This window comes from Stigmatopora nigra, chromosome 9 (genome assembly GCF_051989575.1).
Source record: "Stigmatopora nigra isolate UIUO_SnigA chromosome 9, RoL_Snig_1.1, whole genome shotgun sequence".
Classification (NCBI taxonomy): Eukaryota; Metazoa; Chordata; class Actinopteri; order Syngnathiformes; family Syngnathidae; genus Stigmatopora; species Stigmatopora nigra.
In genome coordinates this window covers 5,195,141-5,222,840 of record NC_135516.1, presented here as the reverse complement: position 1 = coordinate 5,222,840, position 27,700 = coordinate 5,195,141, and the positions used below count along the sequence as shown (strand labels likewise).

Sequence of the window (27,700 nt, the reverse complement as noted above, 5' to 3'; positions counted from 1 at the left end):
CCATAAGCGTATACATTTTCTAATAATATAGCGAAAATATATAAATAAAGAGCATAGTTGTTTTTAAATAACATTAAGTTGTGGAAATGTATAATTTATGTATATATACGGCCAGTATATGTCAGGAAGGGTTTATCTAATCAGTGTACACATTCCCATAAAGAGAGAAAGACAAAATAATTTAAAAAAAATTCTTTATTTATAAGTTTAAAATATCACAATAAATAAGACAATGGTTCTTCTGTACCCAGAATACCACAATTAAATGAGCTTGCAGATTTTATTCACAAGATTATTGTTTTATTGAAGCTTCAAGGATCATACATGTCTCTTAAAAATTCAAGCTAAATAACAGTTCACACACACTCCAACTGGATGTTTTCATCACCAATATGTGTTCTTGCATGTCTTCTTAAGCTTGCTTTGTCAAAAAAGCCTGTGCCACAAACCGAGCAGACAGGTTGTTCACCGGTGTGTGTTTTGGTGTGTGCTGTTAAACGGCCCTTTTGAGTGAAACTTTGACCACAAACTGTACAGTAAAACGGTTTTTCACCAGTGTGTGTTACTGTGTGGCATTTAAAACTCGACCTATCCGAGAAGCTTTTCCCACAAACTGAGCAAACAAAATGTTTTTCACCTGTGTGTGCTTGAGTGTGAGATTTTAAACTTGACCTATTCGAGTAGCTGTTACCACACACTAAACAGGCAAAAGGTTTCTCACCAGTGTGTGTTCTCGTGTGAATTGTTAAACGTCCCTTTTGAGTGAAACCCTGACCACAAATTGAACAGACAAAAGGTTTCTCTCCAGTGTGGGTTTTAGTGTGTGCTGTTAAGGTTCCCTTTTGAGTGAATGTTTGGCCGCAAATTGAGCAGGCAAAAGGTTTCTCACCAGTGTGTATTCTTGTGTGTAGTGTTAAACTTCCCTTTTCAGTGAAACTCTGACCACAAAGTGAGCAGGAGAAAGGTTTCTCGCCAGTATGCGTCCTCGAGTGTACTCTCACCTTTGACTTTTCAGAGAAGCTCTTACCACAAACTGAGCAGGCAAAAGGCTTTTCTCCGCTGTGTGTTCTTGCATGCTGCGTTAAATTTGATTTTCCCGAGAAGCTTTTACCACAAATTAAGCAGGTAAACGGTTTCTCACCCATGTGTGTTCTTGTGTGTTTAGTCAAAACTGAATTTACAGAGAATGTTTGACCGCAAATTAAGCAGGAGAACGGTTTCTCTCCGGTGTGGGTTCTTGTGTGCGATTTTAAACTACTCTTCATTGAGAAGGTTTTACCACAAATGGAGCAAACAAAAGGTTTCTCGCCAGTGTGTGTTCTTGTGTGCATGACTAAAGTTGCCCTTTCAGAGAAGCTCTTACCACAAATTGAGCAGACAAAGGGTTTCTCTCCAGTATGCGTCCTTGAATGAGTTGTTAGACTTGACTTTCCAGAGAAGCTTTTACCACAAACTATGCATGCAAAAGGTTTCTCTCCAGTGTGAGTCCTTGTGTGTATTCTCAACGTTCCTGCATCATAAAATCTTTTTCCACAAGCTGAACAGGAAAAGGGTTTTTCTCCTGTGTGTATTCTTGTGTGTATTGTCAAACTTAGCTTCACGGAGAATCGTTTACCACAAATTGAGCAGGCAAAAGGTTTCTCCCCGGTATGTACTCTCATGTGGACATTCAGATTCTCCTTTAAAGTAAAACTTTTTCCACAGTCAGAACATTTCCAGCTTTTGTTATCAGTGTGAAACATCATGCTGCTTTTTTCAAAATCTTCCTCTTCCATGTTGGGAAAATGTGTCAGTGTGTCATCACTATCTGATAGTGGAGCGATGAGGCCCTCACCTTGTGATTGTTCCCAGTGGTCTCCATCATCCTCTTTTGACTTGTATTGATGTAACTTCGAAGGCTCTGCCCCCATGTTTTCATGTTCACTCGTAACCTCATCTTCATCTTCACTCTTCAGATGAACAAGTGTGATATCATAGTCTTCTATTTTACGTTTCTTGGACTCTAGCTCCTCTTTCTCTTTAATGTAAGTGGACTCTGGCTTGTCCTCTTCTTGAACAACTGGGTACTCGTCAGCTTCCTTTTTAACATACGAGAATTTTGTCTCATGTATCACAGAGTGGATTTTCCTCCGCCTGATGTCTGCAGGATGCAAAAAGACATAAATATTTAGATTATAGTCACATAACCTTTACAAACCACTGTAGCCTATTTTTTTCTAGAGCAGGGACATAGCCCCTTCAATAAATTAATACACTTAATTGCATAGAAACACAAGTTTTATAGAAAAAAACAATGTTGACTGTCCTCTTTTGCCACCTAGAATTTATAGGAAAGATTAGCCAAACCTGTCTTGTTTCGAGGCTTCTTGCAAACAGCGTCCACCATTTAACGACCTTGTTCTTCCTTTCTTCCACTAATAGTTCATCCATTACCGGCCTTTTTTTTACATTTCCACAATCCCAGCACTTTGACACTTATGCTTGAACAACACACGCGTCGAGCTTTATTAGCGGCGAACTAAGCTAACTAGCAGAAAGGGTTCAACGCAAATCAACGCTTCAAATTCAAAACTTTGAAAATGAAGTTAATGCCCAGAGAACAAGCTTACTGTGTCAAGGCCTCAACTTGGCCAGAATCATCAAATGGGGAATAATTACCCATTTAAATGTTAGAAAATATCAAAGGAATCGGAAACCTCAAACCCTGCATGAGACTTCCTGAATTCCACTAGGGGAATAGTACTGCCACCGATACGTTAATTTTCCCAGTTTTTTCTCTGCATGTAGTTCATTTAAGAAAAAAAGGTAATTATTTTTGCACCACAAATTATTAATAGAGTTCCTGTATTATTCTGAACAGCTATTTTCTCAATTTCATTTATCTATGCACCCATATAAGGTGGTGCATTGGACTCGCCCGTGTCACGTGACAAGCAAGCATGCGCCCTAAGGTTAAATGTTATTTAAAAAATAAAAACCTTGATTACTTGTGCGGTATCAGTGAACTCCGCAAATAACGTAGATGAGCGTTATGGAAAAATAGAATGTCAATGTAAAACGTTAAATGGAAAAAAACTCCAAAGTATAGCACAAATAAAAAGAAGAAATAAACTACTTATTTTCTTATTTATAGATTATACATTGAGTTTTTCCTCATTATTTATTGATTTATTGTTATTATTTATTGATTATTTTAGTTAGTTTGTTGTTATTAGTGCACTACATGGTGAAGCTTCAAATCTTATTAGTCGTGTATAGAGCATTCAATTCAATTCAAACAATGATTTCCACTGCATTTACCATAAAAGTACAAAATTGTAATTGCAAGAGAGCTCAAGATGATACAAGCATATACTTTCTCATTGTGCCACCAGGCTCCCACTGATTGTTCTTTTTCAGTTGCAAAAGAAGAGAAATACTTTTAATTCTGGATTTATTTGTGAGAACCACTCTCAAAACTGTCAACAAATACCTTGTCAATATGTTCCCATTAAATCCAAAAGACCACCCTCAAAGACTAAAAGGAATAGGATATTCAACATTTACATCCAAGGTAATTATACATTATTATTATTACTACTGTATAAAATTGTATCTTCTTTCTTCTTGACAAAACTAGAAATCATGGTGCATGTGAATAGTTTCTCCCCAGTGTGTTTGTATTATTCATTAAATCCCCCCTTTAAAATTAAGCTAAGGCCACAAAGTGAGCAGGCAAAGGGTTTCTCCCCAGTGTGAGCAGTTTTCTTTTAAGTGTGTGAACTTCAGTGTCTGATAAAGTTGACATTATGAAGAATCTTTTATCATAAACTAAACAGAGGAAATAAGCTTTTTTTGCCAGCATATTTGTGTGTTGTTTCAAACTTGAATTTTCAGATTTGTGAAAATTAATGCATGTTTAAAGTTGTGAAAGACCACAAGGAATTATTTTCCGAAAAGTGTACAAATGGGGAGTTTATTATCTGATAACGTGGTTGCTATTTCAGGTCTGACTGTACAAATATTGGACGGAAAAGCATGGTATATTCATTTCTTCACATAGATTTGATCTTCCATCAAATTTTTGATAGATGGTTTGAAGGACATGTGCAGAAACAAAAGACTTCTCAAACGTCATTCTCATCATTTACAGTTTCGGAATAGCAAGACTTCATATGAAAAGGGAGCATGAGAAGTGGAACAGATACACCACAAGCCATGCAGGTATTTTTTGGCATATTTGCAAATTCTGGTGCGTCAAACGGCAAAGGGCTTGTGTCAATTTTTTCTTGTATGGGAACAATATAGATGGTATCCTTTCCTTTCTGGGAACAAGACGAAAGTGTTTTAGCGGTGTAACCCACTGATGTTTGGGGTATTGGAGACAATTTCCTTTGGCCTGGTCTACCTATAGCTTACAGGAAGATAATGCAAAAAACATGAGATTTTGTTGTGTCAAAGTGTAAGAAGAACATTTTTGATGACAATGGAGTCCTGCTCTATCTCACCAGAAGCCTGTTGAAGGAGCCATCCGCCACGTAAACTTTGCAGTTTGGGGTATTCTTTAAGCAAAACTGTGGTTATCTAAATAAGAAAAAAAAGAACAAACCTTCATCTTGGTTTCAGTTGATATCACCATCTATGAAAAGTCAACATTATACTGTAGTTTTGTTTTTATTCTATGATACTTCCAGGGAAAGTTCTAGTGTTTAGACTTTTTGATCATACCTATGAGGAAAAATAAAGGTAAGCATTATCGACCGGAGGCGGTCGATCAGGTTTTTTATTTTATTTCTGTGACTATTTTCATCGTATGCTACCTATGAAGCGAAAATCTGTATTAAGGAAGGGCAAAAGTTGGTCTGTTATCGTCGGAATCGGACAATATCAGACCAACTTTTGACTAAAGCCAAAAGTTCTGTCATAGGTACGATTAATTTTAAATTCATAAACCTTTTTAATCAATCCATGTTTTTCTTATAAAAATGTTTTTATTTTACAGCCAAACCACATCCGTCGCAGCAGAGAAGACGATTAAATTATACAGGCAAAGTTATATATGAAACAACAATTATCCCACTGAATCAGATACAATAGTCAAATCTAGTGGATCAGGAGGAACACTTTTTAAGCAATCCATGTCTCCAACATTCCATAATTTATAAAAGCGTCTTTTTGTATCATCAGCTCTATGGAATGGTTCTATAGATCTATCTCTCTAACATCTCTGACACTCATACTGATTGGTTGGTTCATCTAGACGTGTTGTAGTGAGCCAGCATTCTCTACAAGTGATACAATGGCGCATTTGATACTTGTTTATTGCAGTGTAAAATTGTTGCTGTAATGATTAGACATGTGGATGATCTTCCAATGGAGTATTTGGATCACATGAACTGAAAATGGCCAAAGGTTCTTCATCTGGTTCCTTTCTACCAGGGTTGCAAGATCTGTGATTTCTTTGATTGATGACATTTTGCTCATTAAACCTGACACGGGCTTCACCTTGTAATTGAGTTCTACGAATCCTTTCTTGTCTAGTTCTACGAGCACGATGGCAATTAAAAGCCTCAGTCTCCATATTAGCTAAGCGTTCTCTCTCTTGTCTTGCATGACGAGCACGTTTCTGTTGCAAAGCCAAAGATTCTTCATCTGGTTCCTTTCTATCAGGGTTGAAAGATGTGTGATTTCTTGGATTTACGACATTTTGCTCATTAAATATGACACGGGCTCTACCTTGTAATTGAGTTCTACGAATCCTGTCTTGTCTAGTTCTACGAGCACGCTGAGAATTAAAAGCCTCAGTCTCCATTTTAGCTAAGCGTTCTCTCTCTTGTCTTGCATGACGATCACGTTCCTGTTGAGATGCAATTGGGTTTTCTCTTCTTTGTCTTCGACGTCTCTCTCTAGCATGATCTCTATCACGCCTTCTTTTACGTTCTTCTGCAGACTCTCCTTCTCTGAGGGGACTTTTGGGTCTCCTTCCTCTTCCTCTTCCTGACATTATCTATAGTATCGAGAAAAAATGTGTTGACTGATGATAAATGATAAAGATCCACCTAAACTGAATGAATAGAACACTGATTTGTGTTGATTGAATTTCTTAGATTCTGCACAATAGTGCATCAAAATATTACCAGACCCAGAACTCCTCCTTAGTGGTATAGACTGATCTATTTAACTAGAAAACAAAATGAATGCACAAATCTATTAAACTAGCAATGAAATAAATGTTTGGGTGAGTGCAAATAACACATAAATACAACAAGAAGACCTATTAAGCAGCTGTGGTTGCGGACAATATCACTACATTAGTCATCTAGTGACGTCAACCAGCCAATCATGAATTTTGCGATGCAGACGCGACACAGACACTAAAAGAATCTTCTCTATCAACGACTTTCGGTCTCACCCCCTATGGGGCCTCGGACGGTTGAATAATTGGAATCTCACATAGCAATTGAGAAAAAAATTGAAAATACATTTTTTTAGCGTTGTATCTGTTTATCTTTTCTCTATTTTGAAATAAATGACCATGGGGGTCGCTTTGTCTTGCGTTATGGCGTTTCGTCTTTGTCACCTTGCAGTTTTTTTCCCCTCCAAGTCATCTTTTTATGTGCATATAAGACGTACCCTCATTTCAGTCATCATTTTTTTCCAACAAATCCGGCTTATATGAGAGTAAATATGGTAACTGGAATTGAAACCATTTAGTCATGATTAAAAAAAATCTGCCTCTGTCATGACACTGGAACTGCAAAAAGGTGACGCCCTATTCCATAGATTCACTTTGTAATTTTTGTGTAAAAAAAGAAATAAAAAAGACGAGTAAAATTACAGACAATTAAGTGATTTGAATTTCTTTTGCTTTAAGAAAGTACTGTACCTCTGTGTTAGTAGCACCTTCTGAAAGAATGACAGTTCTCCTTCCTAAACCTGCGTGTAACAGCACAGCCTCGTCTTTAGGGGTTCGATCTGAATTTTCTGGCATCAGACAAAAGTGGAACAGCCTCAGGCGTGCACAGTTTGCTGACGTAGACGTCTTTCTTCTCTTTGATGCAAAGTTTATAGTAAATGGAAAAGCCCTTCAAAATACAGACAACAAAGAAAATCATTCATAATTAATATTTGTGATTGGTCAGCATTTCTACCCTCACTAGGCTAAAAGGCGATTAAAAATACCTCAGTTTACATACTTTAAGAGCAGTTGTAAAAACACAAATTTCCGTGGCTGGACTTTTTTTTCTTTTCAAAACTGCTGTGCTAAACAAATTAACCCTTTGACTGCCCAATGCTGAGAGGATTTATGCTTCCAATAAATTGCATATAATACTGTAGTGTCTATTGTCTTCTTTTGCATCATTTTCTGATGTTGCGGATCCATTGCCGTTCACAATTCATATTTAGTGTAAATAATTATTGAAATATGAATATAAATGAAAATTTGGCAGAATTTTATCAAATGATTTAAACATTACAAGCCAGTTTTTAGTATGCCAGTTATGTATACTCAGCAAGATAGATAGTGGCCATTTTTTTAAAAGAAACAATGATATAGACATTTAAGTTGTCCTGAAGGGGGAAAAAAACTGAATTTAAGCACTGATCTAAACTAAGATTTAAAAAGTGGTTTAGTCAATTAAAAAATATATCTTAAGATTATTTGTTTGATAATATATCCTTACTATAGGTTCAACTCTTGCACTCAAACACTTGTTAGAGGAAAAACGAATCTTATCAGTGTATTACGAGGCAAACTACAACACATTGATGGATTTGAAATTGCGATCAAACATACCTTTGTTTCTCATGAAGAACAGTATTTTGTCTGGGAGATTGGCTTGCACCAGTCTGACTACCGATAGCAGTGTCACTTGCATGAATATGAATGGATTGCTGTTCCACATTTCCTCTGACCGTTTGATTTTGGGGTTTTTGTATGCACCGTAGAAGTTTTCTCACCGCTGACTCAATGTCTGATGAACACTGTTGGTCACAGCAGGACACAAAATATTGCCTTTAGATTTTTTTATTACTAATGTATGTGTATCTGTTTTTACTAATATATAGCTATCATGACCGGACATTTCGCCGACCGGACTTTTCGCCGACCGGACATTTCGCCGACCGGACATTTCGCCGACCGGACATTTCGCCGACCGGACATTTCGCCAACCGGACATTTCGCCGACTGGACAATTGTTTTGTTGCATAAGTAAGTGATGAAAGTGATCAACCAGGTAATCTCTCTCTCAAAATTATAATCATGAGTTTTAACTCAGATTTTTTTTGAGGAACTTTGACATTAAAATAAAAGGCAATAGATCATTTTATTAACATTTTTATTAAAATAGATATAAAACTTACAAATGCTGTGCAATGGCTTCTAAGTACTGTAGTCTATCTTTGTTTGCATAGTCATCCACGACCTTTTTCAGCCGTTCAACTGTGTATATCTTATGGGTGTTTCTAGGGATAACACCGCTTGAGGCCTGTTGTATTGTTTGTTCACAATCATTTTGCTCTTTTTGGAGTTTGGTCATAAGTCGAGGTAAATTTAAACGACCGACTGACATTCTATAATGAAATCCGCGGTGCCAACGTTCAATAGATTTATCTGGGCTTGGTATTCCTAGCGAGGTCTTTTCTCTTACATTCCATAAGGAGATATCAAAACATGGACGGCGTCGCCTTCCAAATTGCAAAGGTCCCACCCAAGTATTCTGAAAGTAGACCAGAAATTCTCCTAGGACTTCATCCGTTTCCTCATCCAGTGAATCCAACAATTCATCAAATACGTCTATGACCTCTTCCTTTGGAAGGAACGCCAGTGCTCTAAATTTTTTTATTAGGTAAGTATTCTTTGGATCAACATACCACTTTTGTAGGTCACAGGCCTGAATTTCTCTCCAAATGCATTCGCCGAAATCAAAATAGCATCCAGAAGTACGAGAGTTTGGAAAATTCTTTTCTATACTACTCATTGCAACTTTGTCAAAATAAACAGTTATTGACTTAGGCTCCATTACACGCCTTTCTTTAAGCTTAGAAAATATCTTATCATAGATTTCTTGAGTTTTAGATTCCATAATGCAGTACACAAGCGGAACAGTATGATTTTCTCCAAGGAGAGCATGGATTGTAAAGAGTTGATGGTTGGCAGGTGCACTATTGAACGTACCATCGCAAAACCAGTGCGTACTTTTTGCCAATAAATCAAGATTTGTGTCAGTTGCCATTAAAATGATATCTTTCTTTTCGACTAAAACAAATCTCTCCCCTTTTAACGAAACCCTATGTTCTTCTGTTATTTTGTTCCTGTCTGTTATTGTTTCTGTTATTGTGAATTTCCTTTGTCTTCTAATTCTTCTGTTAAGAGTGTCTTTTTTGGGAAGATGTGCAGTTGCTTCTAAGGAAATATTAGATGTGCAGTTCTGAACTATAGTACTCGGAATTTCTTCAGTACTAGAGGCTCGTTCCTTCATCTTCTGTACTGTCTTGAGTACACCAACTCTACTGGGATCTGGTCGGTGAAAATGTGGTAGTGGAAAACCTTGTAGTATATCATTCACTGTCTTAAGTCGCCCTCCACATCCTCGTCTTTCTTCGCATTTCCAATAGGTAATGCCATCCTTCATTTTGTCGACTGTATAAGCATACGCATTGTACAGTAGTCTCCTTCCACCACGTTTAGTAACAGAGAACTCCATGGCCTGTAAGAGGAAAATATAAATATAAAAAGAAAGAAAGTTTTGTGTGTGTGTGTGTGTATGAGTGTGTGTGTATGCATGTGTGTATGCATGTGTGTATGCATGTGTGTATGCATGTGTGTATGCATGTGTGAATGCATGTGTGTATGCATGTGTGTATGCATGTGTGTATGCATGTGTGTATGCATGTGTGTATGCATGTGTGTATGCATGTGTGTATGCATGTGTGTATGCATGTGTGTATGCATGTGTGTGTATGCATGTGTGTGTAAGTATGTATATATGTACACATGTATATTTTATATACACATATACACACACAGTTTACAAGAAATTACAATTAATATACTAATAGTCTCAAAGTTTACATAAAGTATATACTAGATAAATCTGTTAACTAATGACATGGTGTAGTTATCAGTGAGAGGAGCAAGAGGGGGACTAACAGACAAGAGAAACACAGGGAAGAAGAAGGCTATAAGAAACAAACTACGGGACCCTGAACTGTACCGAGACAATGAGTCAATTAACTGAGTGGGCCTTCCACTAAATATCCATTCGACAATATCGTCCGGGGACGATATGTCTGTTCAACGAACTGTCTGGCGACCAAGAGTCCGGCGACGAAATGTCCAGTAACTAAGCGTCGGGCGATGAAATGTCCGGGAACCATACCGGTCTGTTATACCCATATACCCATAAACCCATATACATGTGATGAAGTCCTTATTTAAAAAATAGTTGTATTTTTCGGCGATACGGAGTATCAAAACAGATTTCTAATTATATAATTAATATAAATCGTCTTAATTTTTCTTTTCCTATTCATTAGTGTCAGGATAGTGATGTCAGGTTGTCACCATCTATTAGTGAAGCTGAGAAACCACATACTTGTGATGGTCCACAGCGATCTGCATCATCTTTCATGTAATTTGAACTGGTGCTTGGAAAGAAAGATTGTATGTTCTCAATTATCGGGACCTTGTCTTCGTTTTCAGTCTTCAAAGCGCCACAGGTCAATGGTAAATCTGTTATATTCATTTCATACTCCTCTTCTTTGATGTAAGGGAACTGTTCTCCCTCCTTTTTAATGTGAGTGGTCTCTGGCAATCCACTGACAACTGCAGAACAAAAGACGATATACATTTTATGTATTAAAGCGGGTTATTGAATGTTGTAACTTGTATTTTTCCACCGTGAAGTGAAAGAAAGCCTGACCTTTGTCGTAATCTTCACTCCTTAAAGGGACTTTTAGCAACGTCGACTTGGTTACATTCACCTCCTCTGCCTCTTTTTTGATTTGGAATCTTCCCATCTCTTCTTCCTCTTTAATGTTAGAAGATACCGACATCTGACATTGAGAAAGATGTTTTTCACTGATGTCTGCAAACAAGAGAAACATTACATTTTAAATCATATGTTGTGACTTGTGTCTTTCCACCATAAAATGAAAGAAACCGACCTTTGTCGACATGTTCGCACTGCGAAGGGCCAAATTCAAAAGTATAAGTGGTTACTTCTTCGTCGGTTTTGATTTGGAGGCTTCCCATCTCTTCTTCGTCTTTATTGTCAGAAGATACCGACATCTGACATTGAGAAAGACGTTTTTCACTGACGTCTGCTGATAAGAAAAAATACATTTCAAATCACATGTTGTGACTTGTGTCTTTCCACCATAAAATGAAAGAAACCGACCTTTGTCACTCTGCGAAGGGCCAAACTCAAAAGTCCAAGCGGTTTCTTCTTTGTAGGTTTCAATTTGAGGGCTTTCTGCTTCTTTCTCTTTCATTTTAGGAGACTCTGGTTTCCGAGAGTGAGAAAGATGTTTTTCACTGACATCTGCAAACAATAAAAGTCAAATAGATTTGGTTTGATGAAGCAAAATCTTATGTTGTATCTTTTTGCCATGGTTATGATGCAAGAAACTTTAGGCGTTTTAGCCACACCAAAACCCCCATCCCTAATAAAACCTGCGTGAGACTCAACATTTTTAATATCTTATGCTTTATTTGTTTCGCTTGTCTTATTATATTTTAGTTTTTGTCATTGCAAATCATGCACAGTACTTTTTTCCCCAACGTGTGGTTTTAAGGTGCTTTAAACTACTTTGTTGTGTGCAATCTGACAGTAGTTGTGACATCATCAGAAGGCGCAGGTCCCCGATCATACCTACACCATGGGTTACAGACAATGGCTGCAGTAAATCGCAAACGCAAAGACACAGAGAACTTGCAATAATTCTTATCTGAAGGGCAGGAGTACCGAAAATGTTTGTCCAACGGATGAAAATTTCCACTCAACTGGTTCTCGCTGATACCAAATGGCTCTTTCCTATGTGCACAAGGTTAACTAATGAGAAGACGTGCAGCGAACCGCAATATCACTCAAAGACACATCAAGCCACAGAACAGAACTCAACTAGGGAAGTGCGGAAATGTATACAGTCTGGTAAAGTAACTATCCAAAATGCTTTGCCACTTTTAGAAAACCTCTCCATGCACACAGTGTAAATCGATTCGAGCCCCTGAAGTAACCTTGAACACACTGCAAAATAACCGTTGTGCCTTAATCGCGGTCCTCAGTGCTTGAAACACACCATTTGGCCACAACAACTCAAGACGCGCAACGACAACAAGCGAAAGGACATATCCAAAAAGCCTCAAATGTATACAGTGGAGCACAATGCAACCCCAGTACCCAAAGCACCCAGAACCAATCCATGGCCAATCTATCAAATGATCACCGTAGGATTAATGCACTCACTTGCGAATGCACGTAAAGACTACATTTTTTACGAGAAGCTTCCGCTTCTTGTTTGGCCTAAGAATAGACGTGGGTCCTAACTTGGTTGGTTCGGGATATGCCTTATTAGAAATGAATAACAGAAGATAACTCGCCACTCCGGGGGATTTAAAACAACAATTAATGCCTTTGTGTTATGCTAAGAGCCTAATTGGGCAGAAATAAAGAAAGATTGCTGCAAGCACTCATATTTACGCACAATAACAACAGATCTGTCAGACAATCGCCGTAGGATGAATGCACTTACTTGCGAATGTATGCGCAGACATTTTCCAAATATTGCTGCAAGCGTTTATATCTATGCACAGTAACAATAGATCTATCAAACAATCGCCGTAGGATTAATGCACTTACTTGCGAATGCATGAGCAGACATTTTCACGAGAAGGTTGTGTTTAAAATCGTGTCTATGCGTAATCTATAACAGCTTCCGCTTCCTATTTGGCCTAGGAATATAAGTGGGTCCTAATTTGGGTGGTCGAGGATATGCCTTATTAGAAATAAAGGTATCAAAGTAAGCATAATAGACCGGAGGCGGTCGATTAAGTAGATTAGCCTAGCAATGAGTCAGCCTGATTGTTGCAAAAATATGATTAAAGTATTTTTAGTGAAATATGTAACTATAGTATTTTAAGTATATATGCTACATTTATGGAAAAAAAAGAGGAATTTGAGAATCGGTTAAAAAAAATTGAGCAACTACTGTATATACTAGTCAGAGTACAGGCTCTGTTTTGTACCATAATGTGTTTATCGGGTGGCTCTGACCCAAAATGGACGACAGGCGACTGATTCTTCCCCTATTACTTTACAGGGCGCATCAGATATCTAGAGTAATATATTATACCTACAACTACAATAACACAACCTAGCAAGGTATTTGAACTAGTTACTTTATTTCCGAATATATGATCTGCTTGTTGTTTCCAGCAATGAATCCTTAGGATCGAAGTGTAAGCATTTTTTTTGTTCTTTTCATTGCTACGCTTTATACTAGAGATGCATCGTCTTTTAGTCGGTCGTTAGCTGAACATTTTTTAAAATCAAGACATAAAAATTATACTGTCTTTGCAAAAAAATAATATCAGGGGAATAAACTAAATGTATTGGGTTTTTTTTGTAGTAGCGTTGGTGACAGAAATACTGTGAATAGCCTCAACATTGGATCTCAATCTGTTTTGTTTTGGTTTAGAAGAACAACGTGATAACTATACTGTATTCTCCCCAAGTGTGATTGCAAGAAACCTATGGAAACAACGTTGTACCACTGAGCATCAGAATGGAGGAGACAAGCCGTGAGGCAGTTGCTACAGCAGTCCAGCGTGTGGCTGGAATGCTGCAGAGATCGGACCAGTTGGATAAAGTGGAGCAGTACAGAAGAAGAGAGGCCAGAAAAAAAGCTTCTGTCGAAGCAAGGCTCAAGGTGATGAGTTTTCATAGTTTTTTTTATCTGTCAGAATGGCTGGATTCCTTGTTGTGAGTGATCTGTGGTAAGAACGAGCCAGGATTGATTCTCACTTGCAAGATAATGCTGGATTATGTGCGCAGATGTCTTCCTTGTTGTATTGTTTTACATTATATTAAAGATAACTAAAAATGAACCTAACAGTGACATATGAAGCCAGTCTAGGTATTCCCAAATTTTAGAAACACTGAACTTAAGTGATTGTACTGTATTTTGATTCAAACAAAACTGATATTTGTGGTTGTTATGCTGTTCAGGCAGCAATCCAGTCTCAGCTGGATGGTGTTCGCACTGGACTAACTCAGCTGCATAGTGCCCTGCTTGATGTAAAGGACATCCAGAGTTCACTGACTGATGTGAGCAAAGACTGGAAGCAAAGCATCAACACCATAGAGAGCCTGAAAGATGTCAAAGATGCTGTAGTTCAACATAGTCAGCTGGCTTCTGCTGTGGAAAACCTTAAAAACATTTTCTCTGGTAAGAAATACGTACGTTTCCAGCAATTAGAATGGAAAATAGCGGATGTTCTCTCACTTAAAGATGCTAAAAAGCAATTATGCATCAGTTTGTGTGAAATATATGAACAATATAAAACAACTTTATCTCTCGTCACAGTCCCAGAGATTGTGGCGGACACGCAACAGCTGATAGAACAGGCAGAGCTGCTTCAGGCCCACAGAAAACTGATCGAGCTGGAGAGCTCTAGAGATGATCTGATGTATGAGCAATATCGTATGGACAGCAAGAACACCAATGACATGCGTCTTATTGTCATATACTTTGAAGATGTAGGTTTGACAGTTGTTTATATATGACCATGTTTGAAATGCATGTTTAAAGTTATAGTGGTACCTCTACTTATGAAATTAATTGCTTCCAGAAGTTTATTTCATAACTAGAGGCATATTTTACATTGAATTCGCATCATCATTCTATCATACTTAATACTACCCACTATAAACCCTTTAAAAATCATAATTTTATATGAAATATGTATTCATTCATGCAAAAAAGAGCAAAAATTGTATTTAACAAAACTTTTTGAAGCCATTTAAATCCGTATGCATGCAAAAAGAAAGCAAAATCCTAACAAAACATTTGGGTGAAGCCATCAACATGATGCCACAACACCGAATCAAATTGAAATAAGACAAAACGCACCTCAATTCAAACATGCAATCAATCGCTGCAAAATTGCTGAATGAAGGAGTTCAACTACGGAGTATGCAGTGTGTAGAAAGTGAAGTATGGGTAAAATAATGCAGACTTTCTATGTTAGATTTACAGAACATAATACATAGTCTCAGTCTGCACCTTGTTGACTTCCTATGTGTGGCTCCATTTTTTTTACCTAGGTCTACAATGTCTTGTGTGTCTGTCTTGCTACTGCAACCAAGAAAATTTCCCAAATACGGGATGAAATAAAATTCTAATCTACTTGCTACACAGTATGTTGCAAGTGAAGTCTACTGAAAATGATGCAACATTTCTGTTATATTTACATGCCATGTCTCCTTCGATCTTACGACACTTGGATAGGTTATTGTATTTCGAAACAATAATTTACATATTAAGATGCTTTGTAACCTGAAATGTTGTATGTTAAAGCATTTGTAAATAGAGGTAACATTGTATTTCATCTTTAATTTCAGTAAGTTAAAGTTTTATTACCAAATGTAGCAACCGCCCTTTTCTTTTCTCGCAGGTTCAGCAGTTATCTGATGAGCTTGCCAAACAGTTATGGATGGTTCTGCAGAGAGCCATGGTTACAGTTCGCCGTGATCCTACTATGCTGGTATCAGTGGTTCGTATCATTGAGCGTGAGGAGAAGATTGACCGGCGGATGGTGGACCGGAAAAAACAGACAGGCTTCATTCCACCTGGACGTCCCAAAAAATGGAAAGACAGAATGTTTGAGGTGAATAGAACTAATGTGATCATTAATGCCATTCTTGTCCCAAAAACAACAACTATAGTGACACAGAAGTTTTGTTTTCATAAGCTATTGACTTTTTATGTCCTCCTCCTTTTTATCTGAAATGTTTTGCTATTCCCTCTTAAATATATCGTTTTCAGTGAAATGTGCTGAACTTGTACTAAAAAAAAAATATTTTTTTGTGTCTAACGCAGGTATTGGAAGGGACTGTCAGCACCCGAATTGAGGGAACCCAGTCAGTGACCAGAGAAGCTGATAAAATGTGGCTTGTTCGTCTCCTGGAGATTACTAGAAAATATGTTTTAGATGACCTTATTATTGTCAGGAACCTCATGGTTCAATGCTTTCCTCCACATTACGACACCTTCAACAGGTATCGCATTTTCCTCTCACCTGTGATTATCTATGCACTGTGCCATTACTTTTATTACCCACAGATTTAAATAGAACTTGAATCATAGTGCACATTTGTATTACTGAAAGCTGTCTCATATTCATATTTAATATATATATATTTTTTTCTATCCCTAGATTTTTCAGCCTTTACCACAATGCTGTTTCAACTCGTGTCAAAGAACTCGCATCTGAGGACTTGGAAGCAAATGAGATTGTGTCCATGTTAACCTGGGTCCTTAATACTTACAAAAGGTACTACTACTGTTTTTCTAAACATACAAAACTGCAATTTTTAGAATCTCAAAAGTCTCCACAGGCCGGCCCAATGTTGCATTTAGTTTCTATATAAATTCAGCACTTTCTGGACACATTTCGTGTTTTCCTTCCATGGTCTATGAACTTTCCTATGCCTAAATTACAGCATGAAGCCTTGTCAGAATGTTGTTAACTTGGTAGCTCATACTGTACATACAGAATCAAATATTTTTAATTTTTTTTGACATGGGTGCTGTAAAGCTACAATTTTGTGAGTTAAGTGCATGCACTACTATATTTTGCTCAATTATTCATCAGTAGGCAACCAATGAGTAAACAAGAAATCTTAAAATGCCCCAAAACCAATTTGATTGGCTAAAATTTACTTTTAACTAACATTTAAGCATTTTTGACAATGGCTGTATTGCCTTCTTCTGGGGAAATATGAGCTATTATTAAATTGTCTCGCCTCTTTAACACATTGGAAAGCTAGAATTCTTCATTAATCAAGATTGTTTCTGCTGGGATTCACTTGTTTAAGGTTTAGCTTCTTTTTTTTTTTTTATATACAATCCAAATCACATAAGCATAAACAAACAGTTTGTTAGAAGATTTATTCAGGTTCATGATGACAGTCAGGAAAAAGTTTAAAGGGTATGGAATCATTTTTTTACAGTACCGAACACATAATGCCAATGGTATGTTTTGGAATGTTTATTTAATTTCACATTTCAATGAACATTTTAATGGTTGCCAGATTGGAAAAAGTAATTTTGCTTATTTTTATGTTTTAGTGTAGAGATGATGGGACATCCAGAGCTTAGTGCTGAGTGTGACATCAACCAGCTTGAGCCACTTTTACCTCAGTATGTCGTGGATGACCTCCTCAGCAAATATGTCCAGACTTTTACAGTAAGGTCTAACAGGCATTCAAGGCGTTTTTAATTTAACACACTATAGGGAAAATGTACCATTAGGTAGCTTATCATAATATCTATTTATATAACTGTCTACATTAGATTTATAAACTTTATCATTTAACAAGTACTGTATTTTTCTATGTGCTTTAAGTCGCACGAGGACAAAAATGCCCAATAAAAGGGGAAAAGGGAGATCTAAGTCGCACTGCATGCAGTATATGTCACATTTTTTATCAAATCCAAAGCAAAGATCAGAAATGTCAAGCAATCTAAAAAGAATAGAGACAACAACAAGAGCAATATTATTTTTTTACCTAAAATTTTAAAGTAATTACATTTTTTTTCAGTTTTACAAGTTAAAGACTATTCTATGAGACACCAAGGGGATAAGCCAAAAAAGTCCACCTACCAGCAATGTTGAAATTATCAACACAAGCTTAGGCGCCCTCAGCGGTTCAGTGTAAAATTAACATGTAAAGTGATATAAAAATGTGTAAATAATTTCACACAAGTCACACTATTAAAAAGCCAAACTATTAAAAAAAATGCTACTTATAGTCTGGAAAATACGGTATTAATTGTATATTTATTGCTTATTGCCTCTCATGAGATGTTTACTTTTCATCTTTCCAGTCTAATATTACTGGCTGGCTGAGAAAAGCCCTTGAAACAGATAAAAAGGACTGGCAGAAAGAAACAGAGCCTGAAGCTGATCAAGATGGATACTACCAAACCACTCTGCCTGCCATTGTCTTCCAGGTAACATATAACAAATCAAATATATATTTTTGACATTGTATTTGACTTGAAAAATTCATTAGGAACAAAATGCTTTGAATTGAATAATGACATTTTTCGAAAAGTTTTCATCTTTCACATTGTTTTTATAGGCAGAATGATACAAACCAGGCAAGCAGATTTGTGTGTTATGTTTGACTTGTAATATTTGTCTTTGATCATTGTACGTTTCGTCAGATGTTTGAACAGAACCTTCAAGTAGCTGCACAGATCGACGAGGACTTTAAAGAGCAGGTTCTCAAACTTTGTCTCAAGCAAATGTCTTCATTCCTCATGAGGTATTTTTTTTTGTATCATAGCATCCATTTTTTATGGAAAAAGCCATAAACAGTTCATATTATTTAAATGTTTATCCTTGAGAGCCATGCTCCGAATTTAAAACTCAACATACATGAAAATGTGTGCCTTTTTTAGTCACTTCACCACTTTTAAAGTACAAAAAGTCTCTGAATTCTTTTGACAACATTGTTACGTTGTTGCTAATCAATGAGTATCAATGAGAAAATCCATGCAAAAGAGTGTCATTTAAAAGAAATGATTATAAGATGCTGGGGCTAGTGTCAATGCCATAATACCATCGTAACGCTCCTATTCCTGTGCTTTCTCACCAGCAGTTTCTATAGTTTATGCACCCATCAAAGGAGCCATATGTGGCTCCCGAGCCATAGGTTCCCTACCCTTGAGCTAGGCTATCTGTTGGGTTTATTATATATGTGCTTTGCTTTCTTTAAGTTTATACATTATTATATATTGGAAATGCTTTGTTTTACTTGGTTTGATTTGAAGGCCTTAAATAGGCAGGAGAAAATGCCAGAATTTAATTTGTGACGAGGACAATGTCAGAATGAACTCTCCTTGCAAGTAAACACCAGAAATGCTAAATTAACTGATGTACAAATGAATAGATGTCTCTTTGTATTGTTTTATAATTATATTAAGGTATAATTATGGATGAACCTAACACTATCCTTAGATGAAAAAAAAACATGATTTGGATAGATATAGCATTTTTTTTAAAGGATAGAAATAACTGAACGATTCTTAATGTGTATGTGTGTGTGTGTGTGTGTGTGTGTGTTTAGGTACAAAGAAGAGGCTGTGGGCTACAAAGAGGAACACCTGAGAGATCGGCAATTGCCTCAGTGTTACGTACAATACATGATCGCCATCATAAATAACTGCCAGACATTCAAGTAAGCATTTATCTCACCAGCTAACTAGATTTAATTCTTTTCTGATTCTATATTTGGCATCCATTAATGAAGATCACATGTCACTATTTAAGAAGCATTTTTTTAAAGCTGCATGTTTATGAACAAAGTTGTAATCACAATTATTGTTATATATCTTTTGTTATCATATTTGTTTTTTTAAATGAGTAGATACGGCATATTTAATTCAATGATTCCCGAACAACCATTTAATCATCATAGCCAAAATTATAATCACGATTAAATTGGAATACAATTAATATTTCAGGATGATTTTTTTATTGATTCTTTTGCCAATAAACCGGTTCATATTAGGCTATTTAAGATCAACACCTGTCGATGTGTGTGTTCAGAGAGTCCATCAACAGTCTAAAGAGAAAATACTCTCGGTCCTCTGGGCCGTCTGATAGTGATGCCAGCATAGAGAGGACACTCAACGATGTGGCCAAAGAGGGTTGTCAATTCCTCTTGGATGAAGTTTTCTTGGACCTTGAGGTAGGACGATGGCAGGCTTTACGTGAGGGAAGTCACAAATTGGCTTGTTTCCCCATTTCAAACAAATACCGTACATCTAATTGCTCAAATATCAACATTAACTTGTCATTTGCAGCATCACCTCAATGAGCTTCTTACCAGAAAATGGCTGACAGGCTCTTATGCGGTGGACACAATCTGCGTGACAGTGGAGGATTACTTTAATGACTTTAATAAGATAAAGAAACCCTTCAATCAAGTAAGAAATTAATGTTTGTCTTTGTGTAGGGAACTCGTTAAATGGTTTTGAATCCAAACTCCACATGATTGGACTCCCAAATTGCTCCTTCCAAAATTCTGCGAATATTGTTATTTTTAGAGAAATGGGTAGGCATAGTGAAATTTATTCATTGCATCATATATTTACACCCACCAACCATCTTCTTAATGTCTTTTTGTGCTTTATTTGAATCATTTCTTGATTGAACAGGTCTAGAGAAATTAAAGTAAAAAAGTGGCTTCTGTTTATGAGTTTTAGTGTGGATTTTCAACTTTAAAAAAATAAAATGAAAAAATAGCAAAGTAGGGAATTCATGCTAAGTGAAGATGCGATAATCGAGGGATTACTGTATTTACTTTTCTCTATAACACACCAAAATGGCTTTAATTTCCCTTTAATATCACTACATAATGGGGAGCAAATTATAAATTGCTGCAATCACATTCCTTTGATTTACCTTCTCACATCATTGACTTGAAATTCTAATTTTTAATGGCAGTGCATCTTTTTTGTTTCCTGAAATTGCTCTCTTTGAAGGTTTGCTGGCCTCAGCTGAGTTTTTTTCCCCTTATTAACCATACAGTTCTCAACATCCTGTAGCTCTTTATTATTATCCTCTCATAAGTTAAGATCAAAACAAAATAACATTTAAAAGCTGAATAACCCACTGGATGCACTTGTTATTTGAGTTTGTTACTCTTGAAATATAGTTGCATTTCTCCCCTTGGAGTCCGTTTTTTAGACCTAAAACCCTTTGATTGACTGTTCAATTCTACAGTATTTAGGGCATTGCATGTAAATGAATTTTCGTTATGATTATAAATCATCCTATGCCTTCTTTGTGTGCAGGAAATGACAAATGAAGCCCTTCGTAGGGTTGTGGTGGACTACATTAAGGCAGTGATGCAGAAGAGGATCACCTTCAGGAATGCGGATGAGAGGAGGGATGGAGCTGAGCGAATGATCAAAGAAGCTGAACAGTTCAAGTTCCTCTTCAGGAAACTTGCCGCTGTGCGTTCTCATAAAACTACAGTAGAGAAGTGCTTTGATATGTAATGCGCTCATGACATTTGCATGATAATATTAATTGAGGATTATTTTATATTAGGAAGAAGACACAGATCGACTTTGCGGTGCCATCAGGGCTATTGCTGAAGTCTTTAAGCTGACTGACCCCACATTGCTCTTTTTGGAAGTTTCTACATTGGTCTCCAAATACCCCGACATCAGGCATGTAAACATTTTGTCCCTATTCCCATTTACAAGTGAACAGATTATGTATGTTGTAGTTTTACACATTTGCATCTGCGCTCATAACACATACATCTTTTTCTGCAAGTATTGAATGCTAAATGATTTACAATCATTGTAGGGAGGAGCATATCCAGGCGCTGTTATCAGTGCGTGGCGACGCCAGCAGGGAAATGCGGCAGATGATTATCGGAACCCTCAGCGAGAACAAAGTATCTTACGGCGGCATCACACAACCCATCTTTAAAGACATCCAAGTACCCACCATCACCATGACTACCATGACCACCATGACTTCCATGGCAACTGCAAAGCTGCTTAAATAAAGACAATGTTAGCATTTACTCTTTCAGAAAAGATTTTCTGCTCAAGATAAGTCACTTCTCTAGTAATTGGATTTTTTTGTGTTCATTTGCTGTTTAATTACCATGTGGAGGACATTTGAGGAGATAATAAATATGTGATTGTCAGATAATGTATAATTCATCCCAAAAAATAATGGAGGATTAGGATTATTTCCACCACATTATTTTTCTTTTTTTTGCACTTTCAACTAATTATGTATGTATTTTCCATGTAATCAACTAAAATATTCTTAATTGCCTGAAACCTTTTCAGTCTAATGTATGGGTTAGTGAGGACTGTCTGCAGAAATGTGTAGTGTAAGAAAATATTTCTGATATCTGCAGGTTTTAAAAATGATACCATAAATAGTCCATTGCTTGGTCATGCTTTTGCTGTTATTCAAAACTTTAATTGCAGTTGTATGAAGCAACTGCCTAATTAAAATGCACAATATAATTTACACTCATGCAAAAAAATCTGTCTTTATGCGTATAGGTGAAAAATATATTTTAACATATAGGACATTTATTTGTTCTTTTCTCTTATGGTTTATTGTTTGTGTATTTCTTTTATCACATTTCATTGTTATTGTTAATGCTGGTGGTAAACACTGTTTATCCAGCTTTTTACACATGGATGAGTTGATGGAGTGGAAATAAAAATAAAATTATTTGTGAGAATAGCTCTGTTGGATGGTGAATTATCAATTTAACCATGGACAAGTGTTATCCTTTAAAAAGAAATTGCAAACCAAACATGTGTATAGGTATTCTAGACTGACTCCATCAGTCAGATTTCAAGATTTTCTTTAGATTTTCCTTTTTGTCCTTCAATACCAATTGTGTCCAATTGGTGGCGAAGTTTTTAGTTGAAGTGAAAAAAGCGTCCGCATAAATGATTGAGGTGAAGAAGATGCGTAGCTGGACGATGCGACTAATCCAAGAAACTGCATACTGTGGCAATAATCAACCTTTTTAGCTTTAGCGAAGGTTTTACAAGAAATTTTGTGTTACATCTACGTCCTGACTGACGTTAAACATCGCTGAATCTGTTTAGGTAAGATGTGTTGAATAGCGTGCCGAGGTGATGTTTACAGCGCTATGCTAGCTTTAAGCCACTAAATGTCAAGTAGCTTAGAAGCTAACCGCACCACGACCATATTGCTAAATTAACTTTGTTAATTTACTCAAAAGACAGGTTGAATACAAGCAAACGACTTATTTTTTTCTTTAAAAAATGTCATCTATGAATGTTTGCCTCAACAATGAACGAATTTCATTTATTGTATTTCATAACACTACTTTGTTATCAGTTTGTTCATATGAATATGTTAGAATAGAACGCGTAAATATAAATTAAGTGAAGTAAGTTATCCCCTAAATTTGATTGTCCCGCATTACGTCCAAAAGTACAATTTATATGCTGTGTTTTGATACAGACAATTGTTTTTTTTTAATATTTATTTTTCAATACCTGATCCATATAGATTCTTTTCCCCTGTAAAGTTCCTCTGAATCCATTGACGTGATCTTCAAGCCCCTCACTATGGGGGACTACTACCAGATTCTAGGAGTACGGAAGGATGCTTCTGCAGATGACATAAAGAAATCGTAAGTTTATAGGTTTTGACGGCATCAGATTGAAAGTCTACAACATAAACTGTTAAACGAAGCGTGTAATATAAAGGCCCCATTCACTCAATTTCTATAGCTATTGTGGAGACAATTCTACTAATGCCCAATGAATGGCTTTTTATGTAATTCAGCATTCTGTACATTTTGCATACCTAAAATAATGTCTGGTCTTAACAGAATGCGCTTCCATTAACCCAAAAACATGATGTTGCAATCCTTAATTTTCTTATAAATGCTTATTTCAATCCTCTCTGCTTTTAGCAATAGCTTGTACATTTATTTTATTCAGAATTGAATGCTGAGGATACTGTAATTAATTGGAAAAACGACTCAGGCCCCATTAGACATTAACTGCAATTTTACATCTACACAAATGAGAATTGTTTTTTAAACTATTACAATAATTGCTTGCCTATTGTTACGGAAAGTATTCTAATAACCTCTTACCAATTTTGGCATGGCTTCTTCTGCAACCACACCTTTTTGCACCTGTTATTCAAGTTACACACAAATTACAAGCATGAGAAAAGTAATCACCCATTGTGTCAACTTGAGCTTGTACAGCTTAACATGACACGAGAAATGATGAAAGAGGCAAACGTGTTTAACTTGTAAACAACTTTAAGCCACTCTCCAGATCTAAGTTAATTCTTTTTAGGCTGCCCTGATGGAGCTCTAAAACTAATTAATTTAATTTATTTCCTTCCTTTTTTTTGTGGCCTGATGAATTCGTCTTAATTTTTACTTGTAGATTTTAACTGGTAAAAATTGTGTGAATCTGGTGAATTAAAAAAAAAAAAGATATGATGTGTTGGCTGCTTAATGTGTGGGGAAGTAAATGTATCTTGATTTCTAATTGTTATTTAATGTCTAAAGTTACGTTGTTAATGCTTTGAAAATGCTCACAGTTACTTTCATTTTTTATCTTTATTCAATCTTTTTCCTTATTCATTCAGAAACAATAAATGACTTTAAAAAAAATTAAAAAAATGTAACTCTTCAGTGGTGAACTGACAAAATGACAGCTGTAAACAAACAAAGCATGCAAGTGGGTAATCCCCCACTAAAATTGATCAAATTGTAAAGCTAATATATTTACATTTCCACTCTAAAATTTCACAGGTACAGAAAACTGGCACTAAGATGGCACCCTGATAAAAATCCCGAAAACAAAGAAGATGCGGAGAAGAAATTCAAAGAGCTCTCGGAAGCTTATGAAGTCCTTTCTGATGGTTTGTAATGCCTTTGTCGTTTGAAACTTGACAATGCATACATTTGTAGACTTCATTTTTTTCCTTTGAGGCAGGCTAATGGAAATAATTTTCTAATTGGTGAACTGTGTTGTTTTCTATTAGTCAACAAGAGGAGCACATATGACCTTTATGGCAAAGAAGGACTAACAGCAGGCCCTCGAGGGAGAGGTATTGTGATCTTTTCTGATAACCCAAACTGAAGCTTAAAAAAATGAAGTTTATGTGTATATGGACACAGCAGTTTTTACATCATCGGTTTCTAAAAATGTGTTACAAACATTTGAAGCATTTGTTTTCAGGCAACCATTTCCACAATGGAGATCATTTTCCAGAACCTTTCACATTCCGCAACCCCGAAGATATCTTCCGGGAGTTCTTCGGAGGCAGAGACCCGTTAGAAGACTTTTTTGGCATGTTTATTTTTATTTTTTTTTAAGGAAAATTGTAGACTTCAAAGATCTTTGCTTACTTTTTCTCTTCATTTTTTTATCTCGGTACAGATCCGTTTAGCGATGACCCTTTTCTCGGCAGCGGCCGATGGCAATCGAGTCGGGGACATCGAAGCCGAACAGGGAGTTCATTTTTGGGGGGTTTTGTAGGTTTTCCTCCTTTTGGTGCTGGTTTCTCACCTTTTGATCCAGGTACATTTTATACTTAAAAAAAAAATACACAAGAACAGTAACAGTGATGAATTTTATTGGTGAGTTGTTTGTATTTTTTTTTTTTTTGTCTAGGCTTTGGTTCATTTGGCACCATGAGCCCGATGGGTCACATGGGTCATATGGGCCAAATGGCAACCATGGGCAGTCTAGGAGAAGGCGGCTTCACTTCTTTCTCCAGCAGCTCCTTTGGGGGAGGCGGGGGAGGAGGCATGGGTAACTTTCGTTCTGTGTCAACTTCCACCAAGATCATCAATGGCAGGAAGATCACCACCAAAAGGTAAACCTTCATTCAATTCCAGCAATGCGTTTCACTTTGAGTTACTTTCATTAATCTAATATTTTTTAGCTCTGTACAAATGTTCAATATGTCCCAGAGTTAATAGTAATGTCATCAAGTCATTTGTGATACTTTTTGGTTTTGTATAAATGATCACATCGATACACTTGGTTGGTGAGGCAACATAGTCGATTTACAAATACAGTGGTACTTTTTGATATATTTAATATATACTGTTGTATATTTGATATATACTGTTGTAATATACAAAAAACTAGATCCAAGTTAATCCCACAAAACGTCAATACATTTCATGTATTTTATTTTCGTTTATTTTGAAGTTGTCACGGTAGTATTGTGTATTGCTTGAAAATCTCCCTACATTTTGCGCGACTCCTTTTTTTTCGACAATTTGTTATCCCTTCAATATACGCAATGGATCAATTTTGTAATATCTAGATTCTAGATATTACCAAATTGATCCATTGCGTATTTTGAAGTGATAACAAATTGTCGAAAAAAAAGGAGTCCAGCAAAATGTAGGGAGATTTTCAAGCAATACACAATACTACAATACTAGTTAATGCTGACTCAGGTCTTCTAGATTCTAGAAGACCTGAGTCAGCATTCCCTACATGACCAAATGGAGGAAAAAATATAATTAAAAAAAATCATCAAGATTCCATCAAATGCATTGTCAGTGGATGAATGGCAGGGTACACACGGGCTTGAAAATAGTGATTTGATTTGATTATTGTGATCATTCCAGGATCATAGAGAATGGTCAAGAGCGGGTTGAGGTGGAGGAGGACGGCCAACTGAGGTCACTAACCATCAATGGTAAAGAGCAGCTGCTACGACTGGAACACAAGTAAAGAACCAAGAGATACCTCAGCACACACAAACTTGAGCTTGAAACGAAATATCGGAAACAACAAAAAGCAACAAAGAAATGTAATAATAGTGTGTTTTTTTTCTGTTATGTTTGGATGTAAATACTTTAGTTGTTTTAATTTCCCTTTGGAAGTCGTCTCTTCTGGCAGACCTTGTTATCAGATGCTTTAACGTCGACGGATTGGGTTGATGACTATGCATTTTGTTGAACTACTTCTCAACTGAAACTGGCTTTGAATTTCGCATCAGGTCTGAGGCCTGACCCTGCTATTCCACTATTTCATGTATACACTCCTTCTTTGTTCCGGGTGGCTCACTGCATTCCAAAAAAAAGTCAAACTGCTTTCTTTGTAAATATTATCAAAGTGTCAAATTTAATTATATGATGTTTGTAGAAGTAGCTAAAGGATCATTCATTTTCTGTTCATTGCTTGTCTAACCTGTTTTTAAATAACTTTTTTTTTTTTAAATTCCAACATTGGTACTGTTGTATTTTTTATGTTTTATTTAATGATGCACGTAAACCTGTTGATCTTAAGTCTTAATGTTAAAGCTGCATAAGAATGCACAAATAACTTCAGTCATTCTATAAGTCATGCTGTATAAGAATTTAAAAGTTTAGTGTACTTTGTAAACCCATAAATCTAAGTTTCATTATATGCTTGGGCTCCTGAAGTTTGGTTTGTTCTTTACAGTGGAGTTGTGGGAGCACAGACAACTTTATCACCATTTTTTTTATTCCTGATTAGTCAGTAAGTTATCTTTGCTGAGTGCTCAAAATGTTCTGTACATAGTTAAAAAGTAGAATACATCGTCAGAAAATTTACCCGATGATTCTTTAAGTGTGCTAAGAAACACTACAGAGAAACACAAATTACCCCGGTATATTAAATGATTTTTGCTTTTTTTGAGCCCGTTTGTGTGCCATTTAATATACCCACATATACTAAATGTCAACTCACCTTTTTGGGCAATATTGGATGGTGTTTATGGGGGCATAACTATAGATACTTAAGTTCATTAAAATTCCAAGTCAGACTTTATTCATCGAGTGCGCAGTGGATCATACCTTCCTGTTTGTGTGCCATTTAATATACCCCTGCCGTTAAATGTATTTTAAATGGTTTTATGTATTATTCCTGACTTATTTTCACGAGG

General features: G+C 36.4%; 3 protein-coding genes across 3 annotated transcripts; 2 read left to right on the top strand and 1 right to left on the bottom strand.

Moving 5' to 3' along the window:
* Positions 1-205: 205 nt before the first annotated feature.
* LOC144201691 (uncharacterized) lies at positions 206-13,169 on the bottom strand. Its single transcript, XM_077724442.1, has 13 exons — positions 12,846-13,169; positions 11,385-11,528; positions 11,152-11,310; positions 10,908-11,072; positions 10,581-10,810; positions 8,347-9,692; positions 7,942-7,965; positions 7,778-7,834; positions 6,866-7,064; positions 5,716-5,986; positions 5,416-5,522; positions 4,488-4,563; positions 206-2,140 (listed from the first exon to the last, which is right to left on the bottom strand). Exons 1-13 carry the CDS (start codon positions 12,865-12,867, stop codon positions 357-359), a joined length of 4,584 nt encoding a protein of 1,527 aa, XP_077580568.1. The 5' UTR covers positions 12,868-13,169; the 3' UTR covers positions 206-356.
* Positions 13,017-22,504, top strand: exoc3 (exocyst complex component 3). The gene is made up of 16 exons (XM_077724029.1): positions 13,017-13,444; positions 13,721-13,914; positions 14,214-14,433; positions 14,572-14,744; positions 15,662-15,874; positions 16,087-16,265; positions 16,424-16,540; positions 17,338-17,455; positions 18,097-18,222; positions 18,439-18,539; positions 19,344-19,454; positions 19,826-19,967; positions 20,083-20,205; positions 21,076-21,237; positions 21,335-21,456; positions 21,599-22,504. The coding sequence occupies exons 2-16, from the start codon at positions 13,771-13,773 to the stop codon at positions 21,801-21,803; spliced, it is 2,256 nt and encodes a 751-aa protein (XP_077580155.1). The 5' UTR covers positions 13,017-13,444; positions 13,721-13,770; the 3' UTR covers positions 21,804-22,504.
* A 212-nt stretch (positions 22,505-22,716) lies between these two features.
* On the top strand, positions 22,717-27,201 carry dnajb6a (DnaJ heat shock protein family (Hsp40) member B6a). Its single transcript, XM_077724150.1, has 8 exons — positions 22,717-22,878; positions 23,309-23,432; positions 24,579-24,688; positions 24,812-24,877; positions 25,009-25,119; positions 25,210-25,350; positions 25,444-25,648; positions 26,418-27,201. Exons 2-8 carry the CDS (start codon positions 23,368-23,370, stop codon positions 26,521-26,523), a joined length of 804 nt encoding a protein of 267 aa, XP_077580276.1. The 5' UTR covers positions 22,717-22,878; positions 23,309-23,367; the 3' UTR covers positions 26,524-27,201.
* Positions 27,202-27,700: the final 499 nt, after the last annotated feature.